The sequence below is a fragment of the Crocuta crocuta genome, unplaced genomic scaffold, assembly GCF_008692635.1.
Source record: "Crocuta crocuta isolate KB4526 unplaced genomic scaffold, BGI_CrCroc_1.0 scaffold68, whole genome shotgun sequence".
Lineage (NCBI taxonomy): Eukaryota > Metazoa > Chordata > Mammalia > Carnivora > Hyaenidae > Crocuta > Crocuta crocuta.
Genome location: NW_027532426.1, coordinates 1,453,663 through 1,468,690, shown reverse-complemented (window position 1 = coordinate 1,468,690; position 15,028 = coordinate 1,453,663). Strand labels below are relative to the sequence as shown.

At 41.4% G+C, this 15,028-nt stretch overlaps 1 protein-coding gene and 1 long non-coding RNA gene across 6 annotated transcripts in view; one reads left to right on the top strand and one right to left on the bottom strand.

Moving 5' to 3' along the window:
• Window positions 1-15,028, top strand: part of LOC144244002 (uncharacterized) — a 167,394-nt gene that overhangs the window by 114,744 nt on the left and 37,622 nt on the right. Inside the window, exon 2 of the long non-coding RNA XR_013338816.1 lies at window positions 1,027-1,209. This is a non-coding gene — a long non-coding RNA (uncharacterized LOC144244002). The remainder of the gene's footprint in view (window positions 1-1,026; window positions 1,210-15,028) is intronic.
• Window positions 5,889-12,914, bottom strand: LOC144243999 (uncharacterized). 5 transcript variants are annotated; one of them, XM_077779173.1, is made up of 3 exons: window positions 12,503-12,914; window positions 11,695-11,707; window positions 5,889-6,000 (listed from the first exon to the last, which is right to left on the bottom strand). In XM_077779173.1, the coding sequence occupies exons 1-3, from the start codon at window positions 12,912-12,914 to the stop codon at window positions 5,889-5,891; spliced, it is 537 nt and encodes a 178-aa protein (XP_077635299.1). The 5 variants fall into 5 exon arrangements, with proteins under 5 accessions (XP_077635299.1, XP_077635295.1, XP_077635297.1 ...); XM_077779169.1 differs by lacking the exon at window positions 11,695-11,707 and having other exon boundaries at window positions 5,889-6,052; window positions 12,428-12,914; XM_077779171.1 differs by lacking the exon at window positions 11,695-11,707 and having other exon boundaries at window positions 5,889-6,010; window positions 12,428-12,914.

The window sequence follows — 15,028 nt, the reverse complement described above, 5'->3', positions numbered from 1 at the left end:
TTAATACCAGGGGAGAGCTTTCTATATAAATTGAGAGAGATTAAGGAAACCCTTTTTGCTATATATCGAAAGGCAGAATACATTCTCATTATAGAGAAGTATGTAGAGAATCAGCCCCTAGACTAGTGGTTTGCAAAGTCGGCTGCATAATGGGGTCACCTGAGGAGAGGTAAAAAATTACTGGTGCCTGACTCCTGCCCTGAAAAATTCTGATTTTAACTGATCTGGTATATGGCCTGGGCATGTGAGTTTTTTAAGCTCCTGAGGTATAATCTTAACGCGTGGCCAAGTTTTAGACCCACCTTCTTAAACTGTCTGTATTGCAAAAACTTGTGTAGTATTAGATTGGGAACAGAAGTAGCTACAATATTAAAATATAATTGGTAGCATCAAATTAATAGAGTTAATGTTACTGATTTAGAATCACTGAACTTTGAGCAATATCAGACTGAAACATCATAATTCACTTTTCTCTTATAAATCACTCTTCTTTTTTTTTTTTTGCAAATAGTTTGTTGTCAAGTTGGTTTCCCCATAACACCCAGTGCTCATCCCCACAATGCCCCCCTCCATGCCCATCTANATTGTTGAGAGTGCTGCTATGAACATTGGGGTACATGTGCTCCTATGCATCAACATTTCTGTATCCCAAGTCACTCTTATGCCAAACAGAAGTCCTACATGGATGAGAATAAACAATGGGGCATGAACCGCAAAGGAAAATTACTATAGACAGCACACTGAATTTTTAAAAATTGCTTATTAAAACCAAGAGAGATACCACTCTGTGTACTCCTTGCTAAAAATTTTACCCATAGTCTGGTGAGGTAGAATTCATAAGTAACATCAGGACCATGCACACAAATTAAGTATGGCCTATATAAACTGTTTTGCATAGAGTAGATGGAGTGTAATTTTTTCTTCCTTATATTTAAAAAATGTTTTAATTGTATATGTTTTATAAATATATGTGTGAATATATATAATGTAAAATAATACTTAAAAATGTTTTTGTTGTCTTTTTAGAATTCCACAAAATAAAATACCTTAGTTAGGTAGACATCAAGGAAATTTCAATGAAGTGGACCCAACTGATGTTTGCAACACCATCGAGGAACCTGTGTTGTATCTTCCAGAGAAACTGAACACATCATACTAATCTATCGTTTAAAGAATGATCTGCAAGAAACAAAAGTCTTTTCTCATCAGGTAAGACATATTATGTTAGTACTTATTATTATTTTAATAAATGTCCAGATGCCTGGAATATATTTTGTCTACAGCTAAAATGTACTACCCCTAGGTAATTACAGTGACTTAGTTTGTAGAATTATGATCTAAATAGACACCTAAAATAGCCATGGCTAATTGGTAGGAAAATTAACATATTTCAAGTAAATTAAGTTATTTTATAATAAAAATTGAGCTCCATTAAAATATTTAAGGATACACATTAACAATATTACCAGTCTTGATATAAAGTAGGATGTGTAAAGTATATAAGTTCCCATATACCATTGATTGAATTTCCTTCAGTTCTCTAACTGCAGTTGACCCTTGACCAAAGCAGGGGTTAGAGATGCCATCCCCTGTGCAGTCAAAGTCTCCACATAACTTTTGATTCCCTTAAAACATAAGTACTAACAGCCTACTATTGGCCAGAGGTACACTTTATTTTTAAAAAAAATAAATGTGCCTAATACTGGACTCACGTGGTTCCAACTTATATAGGTCAACAGTATGTTCAACCTATGCTTAATCTAATATTTCTTTTTAAATTATAAAAAGAGCAAGAATTTCAGTTCACACTGAGTTTATAAAAATTCATATTATGAAAAACACATATACTGCATGGTGCGTAAAATATACATGTGTAATATAATAAATAACTATGACCCAAACACTATATGCTCAAAGCACAAGTCATGAAATAGAATGTTGCCTTCACCAAGACCACATCCCCATCTTTCCACCCTATAAATGATCACTAACCAGATTTTTAAATTCTCTTTTCATTAATTTTCTTTATGATTTTACTACCTGGGTATGCATCCCTAAACAATGTAGTTTAGTTTCACATGGTTTTGAATTTTATATAAAGGAATCTTACCTGTATTTTAATTCTTTCACTGAATATTATGCACATGTACTAAGGCATACTCTAGGAAGGCCCAGTAATTTCCACCTCTTAGTGTTCAGGGTCTCATATAATTCCCACTCCTCAAATAAATTGCTTCTAAGCCACAGGATATGACAACATCAAGTGACTGAGTTACAGAAGATTGTGACTTTCATCTTAATGTCAACTCTTTCTCTCTCTCTCGCTGGCTTTGATGAAGCCAGGTGTTTTGTGGGAGAGATCCTTGCAGCAAAGAACTGAGCACAGTCTCCATTTCAACAACCAGCAAGGAAGCAAGGTCCTCCCTCCAGTGGCCCTTCAGGCGCTGAACCCTGCCAATGACCACATAAGTGAACTTGGAAGTGGATTCTTCCACAGTTGAGACTTCAGATGAGACCTTAGTGCCAGTTAACTAGTTGAGGACACTCTTGTGAGAGCCCCACTGAGCAACATTGGGATTCCTGATCCACAGGAACTGTGAGGTAATAACTTTGTGTCATTTAAAGTGGCTAAATAGTGAGGTCATGTTAAGTAACAATGCATATCCAGTTCAGATTTATCTAGCACCACATCACATACATGAGGAGAAAGGGATCAAAAGGTGCAGAGAAGACATATACTAGAATACATGTAGTCATAAGCCCAAAAAGCCAACTGGCTGCATATGATCCATTGTAGGTCAAAGGGGCACTCTCTTTACTCAGGTAATAAGGAATTATTAGGTAGGGGTGTCTATTCTCTGACTACAGAGGTGGTGGAAAGGAATACTGTGAGAGAACTGGCCTCCCGAGGAATAAAGGGGATGCCATATCTCTGAATAGCCAGGTGGCAGAATTTAACTCTAAGAAGTAGTGTGGATATAATTTTGTGAAAGTCAGCAAGGTTGGAATGACAGAGGGGGCAGAATGATGTGGGACCCTCAGGGATCTTCCAATATAGATAATAGAGCATGATGTTCCTCGAAACAGAATGTAGGCAACCAACTAGGATATAGCTGTACCTGTACCTTAAATTCTGCACCTTAAGTTCTTTACTATAAGCTCCGTACAGCTAGGGAATATATGTACAAAAAGCCGACGTCAGTGATCTCAAAGGAGACTGATGATCCCTTATGCAGTTGGCAGACCTGCACCAATTCTTGGACCTAGAACCTATTAATCCATTGACCCATCAAAACAGAGGCCAGTCCTCTAGGATAAAGGACAGCAGCAAGTGTGTATAGTAGAAATGTCTTTAGAGTTTTCCCAAGTGATAATAGAGCCATTTATGGTGGGCACTAGAATACTCATGTATTTGGATGCTGTTCCATATGGGATCTGAGTTGACCATGAGTGCTAAATACATGAAATGCCAGCATGGCGCCATTAGCATACATTGATCCAGATGCCATGGTTATTAAGAGAGGTTCTCCACTCATCTTCATATCCAGTATTCCATTTGGGAGAATTTGTGTCTCCTGTTTCCAAAGCTATGGGCTATGTGCATGTAAGGTCTCAGCTTTAAGAGAGAAAGCTACCTTGAAGAGACATGCTAAAGTTCTGAATAAAAGCTCTGGCTGTCACCTTTTATCTTTGGACTTCTAGTACCAGGAAATCAACAAGCACAGTTAGGAGCTATGGGGGCCAAGAAGAATATGTTTATCATTGAGGTGACCCACAGATACATTTGTATATTCCTATTGCCAAGAATACCTACAGACAGCCAAGTAGTGTAGCCTGAAGAGGACATAAGAACCATGGGCTCAGGACTCTCAGGGATGGGGATCTAGGTCATTGCACCAGACAAGTAAGCTAAAGGAGAGAGGCTCCTCCTCTTGTAGGTTTTTCTATTTTTTTTTTTAATTTTTTTTAAATTTATTTCCGAGAGAGAGAGAGAGAGAGACAGCATGAGCAGAGGAGGGTCAGAGAGAAAGGGACACAGAATCTGAAACAGGCTCCAGGCTCTGAGCTAGCTGTCAGCACAGAGCCTGATGTGGGGCTTGAACCCACAAGCTGTGAGATCACGACCTGAACTGAAGTCGGACGCTTAACCGACTGAGCCGCCCAGGCATCCCTGGTTTTTCTAGAAATAGTGAAAAACCACATGGAGCGAGGTTACTGAGAGAACATTAGACATTAGCATAGACGTTAGCAGAGCCAGGTATAGTTATACAATATCCCATTCAGATCCCTTTTGCCGTAAATGCCCTCATCTATAGGCTAGTTAGAGTATGGACTAGGAGTGGCTCACACTGATCTGCTGTTAAGTCTCTCAGACAAAGGGTGAGGGGAACACCTGGGGATCTGCACTCTTCATCCACCAAGTGTTGTCCAGAGGTAGTGATAAGTAATATAGGAGTACAAAGACCTAACCCCTTTGCCTTCAAGAGGAGCAAGTCCATGGCACAGTCCATACTTCTCAAAAGTGGGGTCAGACTATAATAATGGTATTGGCCTGAAACTGCATTTTGTCTTAGCTGCTTTTACTGCTTTACCCTGCTTCCCTCACTTTCTGATTGAGTTCTCCTGAGAACACTTCCTTATACATCACTTGTGCTTCTGGTTTTTTTTGTTTTGTTTTTTTTTTTTTTAAATACAATGTAAGAATCACATTTTGGGATGGTCTCCCTTAAACATAGCCTCCATTAGGGAAATGGTTCCTAATATGGTAAGCTAGGTTACTTATGGCATGTGTCCTGTACTTCAGGATATATGACATTTTAAAAATAGGAGACAAGTAGTCTAAAGCCAAGTGTGTAAAAACTGTAAGAAACAGCATCCTGTCAAAAGATTTAGTGGTTCAGTGGAGAATAAGCTCAGGAGTTGACTGTGTCATCATTGTGACCTTTCATATCATGTGGAAATGGTGGAAGACACTGTTACTGAGACTTGGAACTCTGGTGTTAGCTTGACCTCAGGATCAGACCTCAAAACAGAGGTTTGAGCCCAAGTCATTTGTCTGGGAGGTGATCCCAAGCAGTTCTCTAGGGAAACTGAGAAGTGATCCAGGGAAGGGATGGAAGGCAATCCAGACTGATTTCTGGAGCAGGTGACACCTGTGGGCAGCTGGGTTTGTTCAGTGCAACTGAGGCCCCCTGGTTTCACGTGCCCCAGTCAAGGGGAAGGAGGCCAGAACACTTATCCACCAAGCTCTGCCCATTGGTTGAGCACTTCTCCCAGAGACTTCCTTCCCTACTCTGCCCTGTGAGATCTGCTCCTTCATGTAGACTGAGCACTTCGCCGAGAGTTCTAGGTGCTTGTGGCAAGCCACCTTCTTGCACTATTAGCATGGGAAGTGCTGAAGTGGTAGAAGTGAAAATCCTGAAATCACCAGCCATGCTTCCTAGATCCCAGAGAATAGTAGGAGACCTGATAGCTAAGGGTGACGATTCATGAAGGAAAAATGATGAGACACGATTTCTTAAATTAGTATGCCTGGAAAACTAAGATTTATTTGACATATAGAAACATCGCCATACAGAAAACTTGGCAGTAAACAGATATATCAATTAGGATGACATGTTAATAGATATCAGAGAAAATTCAAATTTTGTTTTGACTTGGGAAGGAGGTAATAACAAGGAGGTTGGAGAGTGGTGGAGGGGAGGATATTTGGAGGCCAGCTCAGTTGAGAAATCAGTGGGAACTGAGGTTTTACAGTTGGCGTCACATGATTCAGCTCCCAGTTGGACTACATGAAGGAGATTGGCTCATGAAAGACAGCCGAGTACAGGTCAGGGCAGTAGGCAGCAGCAAGAGCCACTAGAGCAGGTGGGGTGGCGGCAGGGGGTCTAGCAACAGCTGGGGCGGCAGCAGCTGGACACACAGCAGCTGGGGCGGCAGCAGGTGGTCCTGCAACAGGTGGTCTGGCAGCAGGAGGGGTGGCAGCAAGGCTGGCAGCAGCTGGAGCCACCACAGCTGGTACCACAGCAGGAGGGGCGGCACNTACTGCCGGGACAGGGTGATTTGTCCACACGTCTTCCTTGTGTTTGTTTCTTAATATCTAAGTAATTATCAGATTTCACAATAATGTTTGTCTATGTAATGGTTTAAACTTGTAGACAACAAAATTTTCTTTTCTAGATGTGATAAACTCTATCTGGTCTGCGTTTCCTTTTGACTTATACCCACTGGCATCCTCTGGACCACTCTCTCCTCATCTTCCTCCACAGAGGGCTTCACGTGATAGGTGGCACTTGCAATTACATCTTTCTGTCCCCTCCTACATCCCCTANGTTCTCTGATTTGCTCATTGTAGCCACTCTGACTGGTGTGAGGTGGTATCTCAGTGTGGTTTTGATTTGTATTTCCCTGATGAGGAGGGATGCTGAGCATCGTTTCATGTGTCTAAGGCAAACCTATTTTTGTTGTTCATTTCTTCCAATCATCAGTGGAAAAGAAATCACGTCTGCATAGTGTGGAGGTGGCATGAAACAACAGGAAAAGGTCCTATTTTATGGGTAATTTTTGAGCAATGAGGAAGTGAGCAGCTGCATGTGAGCATGTGATGTGCTGACCTCTGCCACTGGAGTGGGTTTTCTTGGACGTTTTTAACTTTGGATCATGTTCTCTACCCCAAAACCACATAGACAATTACCTGTATGGTTCCCATCACTGTCATGATTTGTAATTCATTGAGCGTTAACATTGCCATCATATATTTTGTGTTGCATTTTTCTAGATGGTCTTTAGATTCTGGAAGACATAGCCCCCTTTTTTTTCTTATATCATTCTTAATTAAAAATATTCTTCAATGAAGCAAAAAAAGATGTTAAATAATCAGAATGTGCCTCTCCTCAAAACTTACCTCCATAGTTAGGAAATCTGTAGCACGCGTTTGTTTGGATACATTCAAAAATTGCATGGACCTTAGTCAATTCAAGTTCATTCTGTTACTGTTTCTACTTATTCTTCATTTAGAGATAATACAACTTGAGCAGCAAATCATCTGAAGAGGTTATTAAATATGATCGGGACAAATCCCAGAGGTTCTGAATACAGGGGGAGCCTGAGGTTCAGCCTTTCTAACCAGTACCCAAATGATGTTGATCCTGAAGACCCAAGGACCACATATAGAGACCTACTGCTTTGTTCTGTTCATTGAAGCTTTGAGGACGTGCTTCTATCAAGTTCATGCCTGTTTATAAAGCCAACTTGTTGAATGGATTATCTGTGATACACACATTGCAGTTATTGATGTTACAAATACAGTTTTGGGTCTCTTCCCCAGGAATTTGCAGACTGCTGAGAAGTCCCACTGCACACACACATACAGATAATTGCAACATAATATGGAGAAACACATCATAGGAGTTCACAGTAGTGTAATTTAACTAAAAGAATTGTGTTTAAGGCAAATTAGCCAAGATGACAGTTTGCTTAAAACTTAGATTTATTCATAAACAAATAATTTAGTCACAGTTTGTTTACCTTTTATGATTTATTTTACAATTTAAGTGGGTTTTACACACATTGTAATTCACAAATTTTAAGGGTAGTCATCCATAGTGATGAGTTTTGATACACAAAAGCAGGACCATGCAATCCCCACATCTATCAAATGAACATTTCCCTTATACCAGAAAGTCCCTCAGTAAAGTCCCCACTACCATAGAGGCAATCACTGTTTTAATATATTTTCCACTATGGATTTGTTGTGATATGGACCTTCTAATAATATATAGTATATACTGCAAATCCTTGGACTGCTAGTAACATGTTCTGCAAGTGTTCTGCAAAATGAGCAAACATTTCTAGTAAATTTTAACTTGGTAAAGGAACAATGTCTTGCAATACAAGTAGTACATGATACCAGATTTATGATCACAACTGAGCCAGTGGTTCTTGAAATTTACTTTGTTACAGGAGTACTTTGGATTACACACGTTTCCAGAATGAATTATGCTCGCAAACCAAGGGTTTACTGTATACTATTTACTGTAGTATATATAATTTCTCTTCTGTTTGACACCGTTAACTTGTCTACCTGTGAGAATCATAAACATTGATGCGTGTATCACTAGTTCATTCAGTGTTGCACTAGAGAAGTACCAAGACTTAACCTTAACTACTACCAATAAATTTCATGGTATGGAAAACAGCATTCCTTAGGCTTGTCTTTCATTTTGTTTTAAAAAAAAATTTTGTTTATATAGTTTTGATAGAGAGAGACAGAATGTGAGTAGGGGAGGGGCAGAGAAAGAAGGAGACACAAAATCTGAAGCAGGCTCCAGGCGCTGAGCTGTCAGCACTGAGCCTGACATGGGGCTTGAACCCACGAACCACAAGGTCATAACCTGAGCCAAACTTAGACGCTTAGCCAGCTGAGCCACCCAGGCACCTCAAACTTGACTTTCTTTTTAAATCTTCAATAGAGTATGCATTTCAATTCACCCTCAATTTTTAAAAAAATTATTTTATGTTATGTAAAATGTACATACACTGAAAAGCATACAAACTATAAGCTTGAATGAAAAATAATAGTTATGGAGAAAACATTTATGCACCCAAAGCTTGACTCAAAAAATAGAACATCATTACCACTAAGAAGGCTATTGAAATGTCTTTTCATGACCACAGTCCTTTTTCCACCCTACAGATGATCACTGTGCTGACTTTTCAAGTAACCCTTTAATGCGTTTTCCTTACAGGTTTATGACCTAGGTATATATACCTAAAATTATAGTATCATTACATGTTTCTGAATTTTTATATGGATGAAATCTTACTATAAATGTGTTTTAATTCTTTCACTCAGTATTATATAAGAGTTCTGATAGGCAGACTCCAAGAAAGCCCAGTGATTTCCACCTCTTGGTGTTCAGAGTCTCATGTAATTCCCTCCCCTTGCTTGTAAGCCACAGGATATGACAACATCAAGTGATTGAGTTACAAAAGATTGTGACTTCCATCTTAATGCCAACTCTTTCTCTCTGTGTCACTGGCTTTGATGAAGCCAGGTGCTATGTGGGGAGAGATCCTTGCAGCAAAGAACTGAACATAGTCTTCATTCAACAACCAGCAGGGAAGCAAGGTCCTCCCTCCTGTGGCCCATGTGGAAATGAATCCTGCCAATGATCACATAAGTGAACTTGGAAATAGATTCTTCCCCAGTCCAGACCTCAGATGAAACCCCAGTGCCAGCCAGCACCTTGGGTGCAGCCTTGTGAAATCCTATGAAATGGAGAGTCTGGGTGGCATATCTGGATTTCGATACACAGAAACAGAGAAAATAGATTCACTCTAAGCTGCTGAATTTTGAGGTAATATTACATAAAAATGGATAACCTGTACAGATTTATCTAGGACAACAGCACACACAGGTGAAAAGAGAGGGATCAAAAGATGCTGAGAAAAATAGAAATGCTAAAATAAATATAGTCATAAGGTTACAAAGCCCAAGTAGCCATTCCTTAGGAGGGTCTGGGTGTTTTTGTTTTCCATGATATTAAGGAATCATCACGTACCATTGTCAGCAGCATCTTGGTAAAGGAGTGCCTATTCTCTAAAGTTAGAGGTTGTGGTAGGGAACACCGTGACCAAACTATGCTCCCTAGGAATAATGGGGATGGTCATACCTCTGAATGACAGAGTCCGTGTGACATATTTAATTGTAGGAAGTAATGTGGGTATACTTATGTGATGGACAACAAGGTTGGACTGACAAAGGGGACAGAATGAAATGTGACCCTCAGATATCTATCAATATGGATAATAGAGTATGATGTCCCTCAATATATACACAGCCAACTCAGGTACACCTTTATGTGTGTGTGTGTGTGTGTGTGTGTATGCATGTGCACTTGCATGTGCCCTCATGTGTGTGCATGTATTTAAAGAGCATAGCAATAAAAAAACAAAGGCTGAGGTCATTGATCCGATGTAAAGTCATGATCCATGACACAGCTTGCAGACTTCAAGCTATGCTTTTCATAGACCTAGAAACCATTAAAACAAAAATAGAGATGGCTCAGATGAAGGCCACTAAAGGACCACAAGAAGTATACATCATAGAATATCATAGGTCCTTGTCCAGGGAATCTACAGCCGTTGTCTCAGAGCAAGGTGAAATACTCATATGTTTGCAGGCTATTGGACATGGCATCTGCGTTGAACTCACTGTGGATACCCACAATCATTCATGGCCTCTATTTGAATACAGTGATTGAGATGTGAGAGTTAAAGGAGAAGTTTCCCCACTACCTTCATCCCAGTGATTCAATAAGGAGCTACTTTTCCTCCTTCTGCCATAAGTGTAGGCTACATACATCTAGAGGTCTCGACTCCAAGACAGGAAAACCAACTGGAAGGGACATGGTAAAGTTCTGACTGGAATTAAACCTCTGGCTGCCACTTTATCCCTTTGGGCTTCTAGTGCCAGGAAATCAGCAGGCAATGTTAGGAGCTATGGGGTCCAGAAGGATTATGTTTAGCATTAGGGGATCTAGAGGGGCGTTCGTGGTTTTCCTATTCCTGGCATTAACTGCACATGGGCAGCATAGCCTGAAGAGGACATAGGAACCATGGGCTCAGGACTCTCAGGGTTGGGGATGTAGGTCACTGCCTCAGAGACAAGTCAGCTAAAGGATCAGAGGAGCTGCCCACTAACCCTCATCTTGTTGGTTTTTACACATGTTGTGACAAACCACATGGAACGAGATTAATGAGAGAAATCTATAAACATTAGCAGAGCCAGGGGTAAATATATGATATCCCATTCAGATGCTCTTTGCCATAAATGCCCTCCTCCACAAAGTAGTGCGAGTATTGACTATGAGTGGCTCACACTGATCACCCACACTGCGACTACAGTTAATTTTCTCAGACTAAGGGGGGACCACACCTGGAGTTCTTTCCTCTCCATCCTTTCCACCCACCAAAGGATGTCAAACGGTAGTGATAAGTGACATAGGAGTACAAAGGCCCAAAGCCTTTGTGACTAAGATGAGCAAGTCCGTGGCACAGTACACACCGCTCATCTGTGGGTCAAGTATGAGGGTGGAGTTGAACTTAAACCACATTTTGTCTTAGCTTCTGTATGCTGACTCCCCTTTATTACTGATTCTGGTGAGAGCATTTTCATATGCCTTACTTATGCAGGAATACCTATTTTAGGCTCTGCTGCTTTTTTTTTTTTAATGCAATATAAGCATCACAGTTGGGAGTGGTCCAGCCTAAACATACCTCCTTTAGGGAGACCGTTCCTGACACAGTGAGCTGTTTTACTTGTAGGAGTATGTCCTGTCCCTCAGATATATGATCTTTTAAAAATTGGACAGAAGTATTCTAAAACCAAATGCACCAAAACTATGAGAAGAAACAGCATCCTATGAAAAGATTTAGTGGTTCAGTGGAGAATAAGTTAGAGAGTTGACTATGTCCATTGTGACCATTCATATGATAGGGAAATGTTTGAGGGCGCTGTTACTGAGACTTGGAACACTGGTGGTAGAGTGACATCAGGGTCAGACCCCAAAACAGAGGTTTGAGACCAAGTAGTTTGTTTCGGGATGATCCCAAGCAGTGCTCTAGGGAAGCTGCGAGGTGATTCCGGGAGGCATTGGAAGCCAAGCCTGAATGATTTCCAGAGCAGGTGACTCCTGTGGGCAGCCTGGGTTTGTTCAGTGCAACTGATGCCCTCTGGTCTCACACGCCCCCTCTCAGGTAAAGAGGCTAGAGCACTTATCCACCAAGTCCTGCCCAATGGTTAAGCACTTTTCCCAGAGACTTCCCTACCTCTATCCTGTAGAGATCTTGCTCCTTCATCTATACTAAGCCCTCCACAGAGAGTTCCAGGTGCTTGCCATAATCCACCAGCCTACACTGTTAGCATGGTAAGTGCTGAGGTGATAGAAGTGAAAATCCTGAAATCACCTGCTATGATCTCCTCATTGTGCAGAGAACACTAGAATTGACAGCAAAGGGTGACCGTTCATGAAGGAAAAATAACAAGACAAGATTTCTTATATTTGTATGCCTGGAAAATTAAGATTTATTTGACATATAGACATATCTCCATACAGAATATTGAGAGTAACATATATCAATTAAAATGACATGTTAACAGATATCAGAGAATAGAAAACCTTTGCATTGGTATGGGACAGAGATAGTAACAAGGAGGTGAGAGAGTGGAGCGGTGTGTGTGGGGGGATGGAAGCCAACACAGTTGAAAAATCAGTGGGAACTGAAGTTTTATACTTAGCCTCACATGATTCAGCTCACAGTTGGACTACATCAAGACTGGTTGATGAAAGACAGCAGAGTACGGGTCAGGGGACTCAGCAGCAAGAGCCACTAGAGCAATTTGGTTCACGGCAGTGAGTCTAGCAACAGCTGGGGCGGCAGCAGCTGGACACACAGCAGCTGGGGCGGCAGCAGGTGGTCCTGCAACAGGTGGTCTGGCAGCAGGAGGGGCGGCAGCAGCTAGAGATGCAGCAGCTGGGCCTGCAGCAGCTGGGGCGGCAGCAGGTGGTCCTGCAGCAGGTGGTTTGGCAGCAGGTGGGACGGCAGCAAGGCTGGCAGCAGCTGGACACACAGCAGCTGGGGCGGCAGCAGCTAGAGATGCAGCAGGTGGGGCGGCAGCAGGTGGTCCTGCAGCAGGTGGTCTGGCAGCAGGTGGGGCGGCAGCAAGGCTGGCAGCAGCTGGAGCCACAGCAGCTGGGGCGGCAGCAGGTGGTCCTGCAGCAGGTGGTCTGGCAGCAGGTGGGGCGGCAGCAAGGCTGGCAGCAGCTGGAGCCACAGCAGCTGGGGCGGCAGCAGGTCTCCTGACCACAGCCCTGGTCAGAGCAGACGGAGCCACAACAGGAGTTGACCATGGTGTCAGAGGGTGGAGGTTCTGGGTGGGTTTCCAGGAGAGTGAGGGGCTTGAGTTTGGAAGTGTCCTTGTGCCACGGCCTCTTATATACTGCCGGGACAGGGTGATTTGTCCACACGTCTTCCTTGTGTTTGTTTACCTAATATTTAAGTAATTATCAAATTACCTAATAATGTTTGTCTATGTAATGGTTAAACTCGTGGGAAACAAAATTTTCTTTTCTAGATGTGATAAATTCTATCTGGTCTGTTTTTCCTTTTGACTCACATCTAAAGGCATCTTCCCGGACCACTCCTCATCTTCCTCTACAGTGGTCTGTCATGTGATAGGTGGCATTTGCAATTACATTTCTTTCTGTCCACTCCTGTAACCCCTAGCAGGATGGGATTATGGCAGTCATATTTCTGGTTGTGCCTTTCTTTCAATCATTAGTGGGGTGGAAAGCCCATCCGCATAGTGTGGAGGTGGCATGGGACAAGAGAAAAAGGTCCTATTTTATGGGTCATTTTTGAGCAATGAGGAAGGGAGCAGCTGCATATGAGCATGTGATGTTGCTGACCTCTGCCACTGGAATGGGAAATTTGAATGTTTCCAACTTCGGATCATGTTCTCTGCTCTAAAACCACGTAGACAATTACCTGTATGTTATCCCTCACTGTCATGATTTGTATTTCGTTGAGTGTTAATGTTTTCATCATATATTTTTGTGTTGCATTTCTCTGGGTAGTCTTTAAATTCTGGAAGACATAGCCTCTTTGTTATTCTTGTCTCATTCTTAATTAAAAATATTCTTCAAAACCACACTGAGATTCCACCTCATGACAGAGTGNCGAATGCTGAGAACAAACTGAGGACTGATGGATGTTGGGGGAGGAGGGGGGAGATGGGCATGGAGGGGGCCACTTGTGGGTATGAGCACTGGGTGTTATATGGAAACCAACTTGACAACAAACTATTTGTAAAAAAAAAAATATTCTTCGATGAAGAAAAAATTGTTGAATAATCAGAATGTGACTCTCCTTAGAACTTATCTCATAGGTAATCTGTAGTGCACATTTCTTGGATCCATTTGAAATGTGATTAGTCAATTCAAGTTCATTTTTTCACTATTTCTAATTATTGTTCATTTAGTGAGAGTCCTGTGCATTCAGATGATGCAACAAATCATCTGAAGGATTTATTAGAAATGGTTCGGACATGGGGCGCCTGGGTGGCTTAGTCGGTTAAGCATCCAACTTTAACTTAGGTCATGATCTCGCGGTTCGTGGGTTTGAGCCCCGCGTCAGGCTCTGTGCTGACTGCCAGCTCAGAGCCTGAAGCCTATTTCAGAGTCTGTATCTCCCTCTCTCTCTGACCCTCCCCTGCTCACGCTCTCTCTCTCTCCTAGAAATAAATAAAAATATTAAAAAAAAAAAGAAATGGTTGGGACAAATTCCAGAAGTTCTGAATACAGAGGTTCCTAGGCTTGGCATTCCTAACCAGTATCCAAGTGATGTTGATGCTAAAGGCTCAAGGATGACACTTAGAGACCTACCTCTTTGTTCTGTTCATTCAAGCTTTGAGGAACTACCTCTGTCAGGTTCCTGCCTTTTATAAAGGAGATTGGTTGAGTGGATAATCCAGGGTACACACATTGCCAGTATTGGCATTGTAAACATGATTTACGGTCTCCTCCCCAGAAATTTACAGACTACTGAAAAACCCCACCCATACACACAAATACAAATAACTGCAATATAATATGGAAAGGAACATCAAAGGAGTTGACAGTAGTGTCATTTAACTGAAAGATATTGTGTTTAAGGCAAATCATCCAAGATGACAGTTTGGTAAAGACTTAGATTTATTCATATAATTAATTTAGTCTCTGTTTCTTGTTTACATTCAATGATTTATTTTATAATTTAGGTTGAATTTACAAGCATTGAAATTCGTAAATCCATAGTCATCCGTAGTGATGAATTTTGGTACACAGTAGCAGGTCCATGTAATCCCCACATCTATCAATAGGACATTTCCATTATACCAGAAAGTCCTTTAGTAAAGTCCACACTACCATGGAGGCAATCACTGTTTTATGTTTTGCACTAGGAGTTTGTTTTGATCTAGACCTTG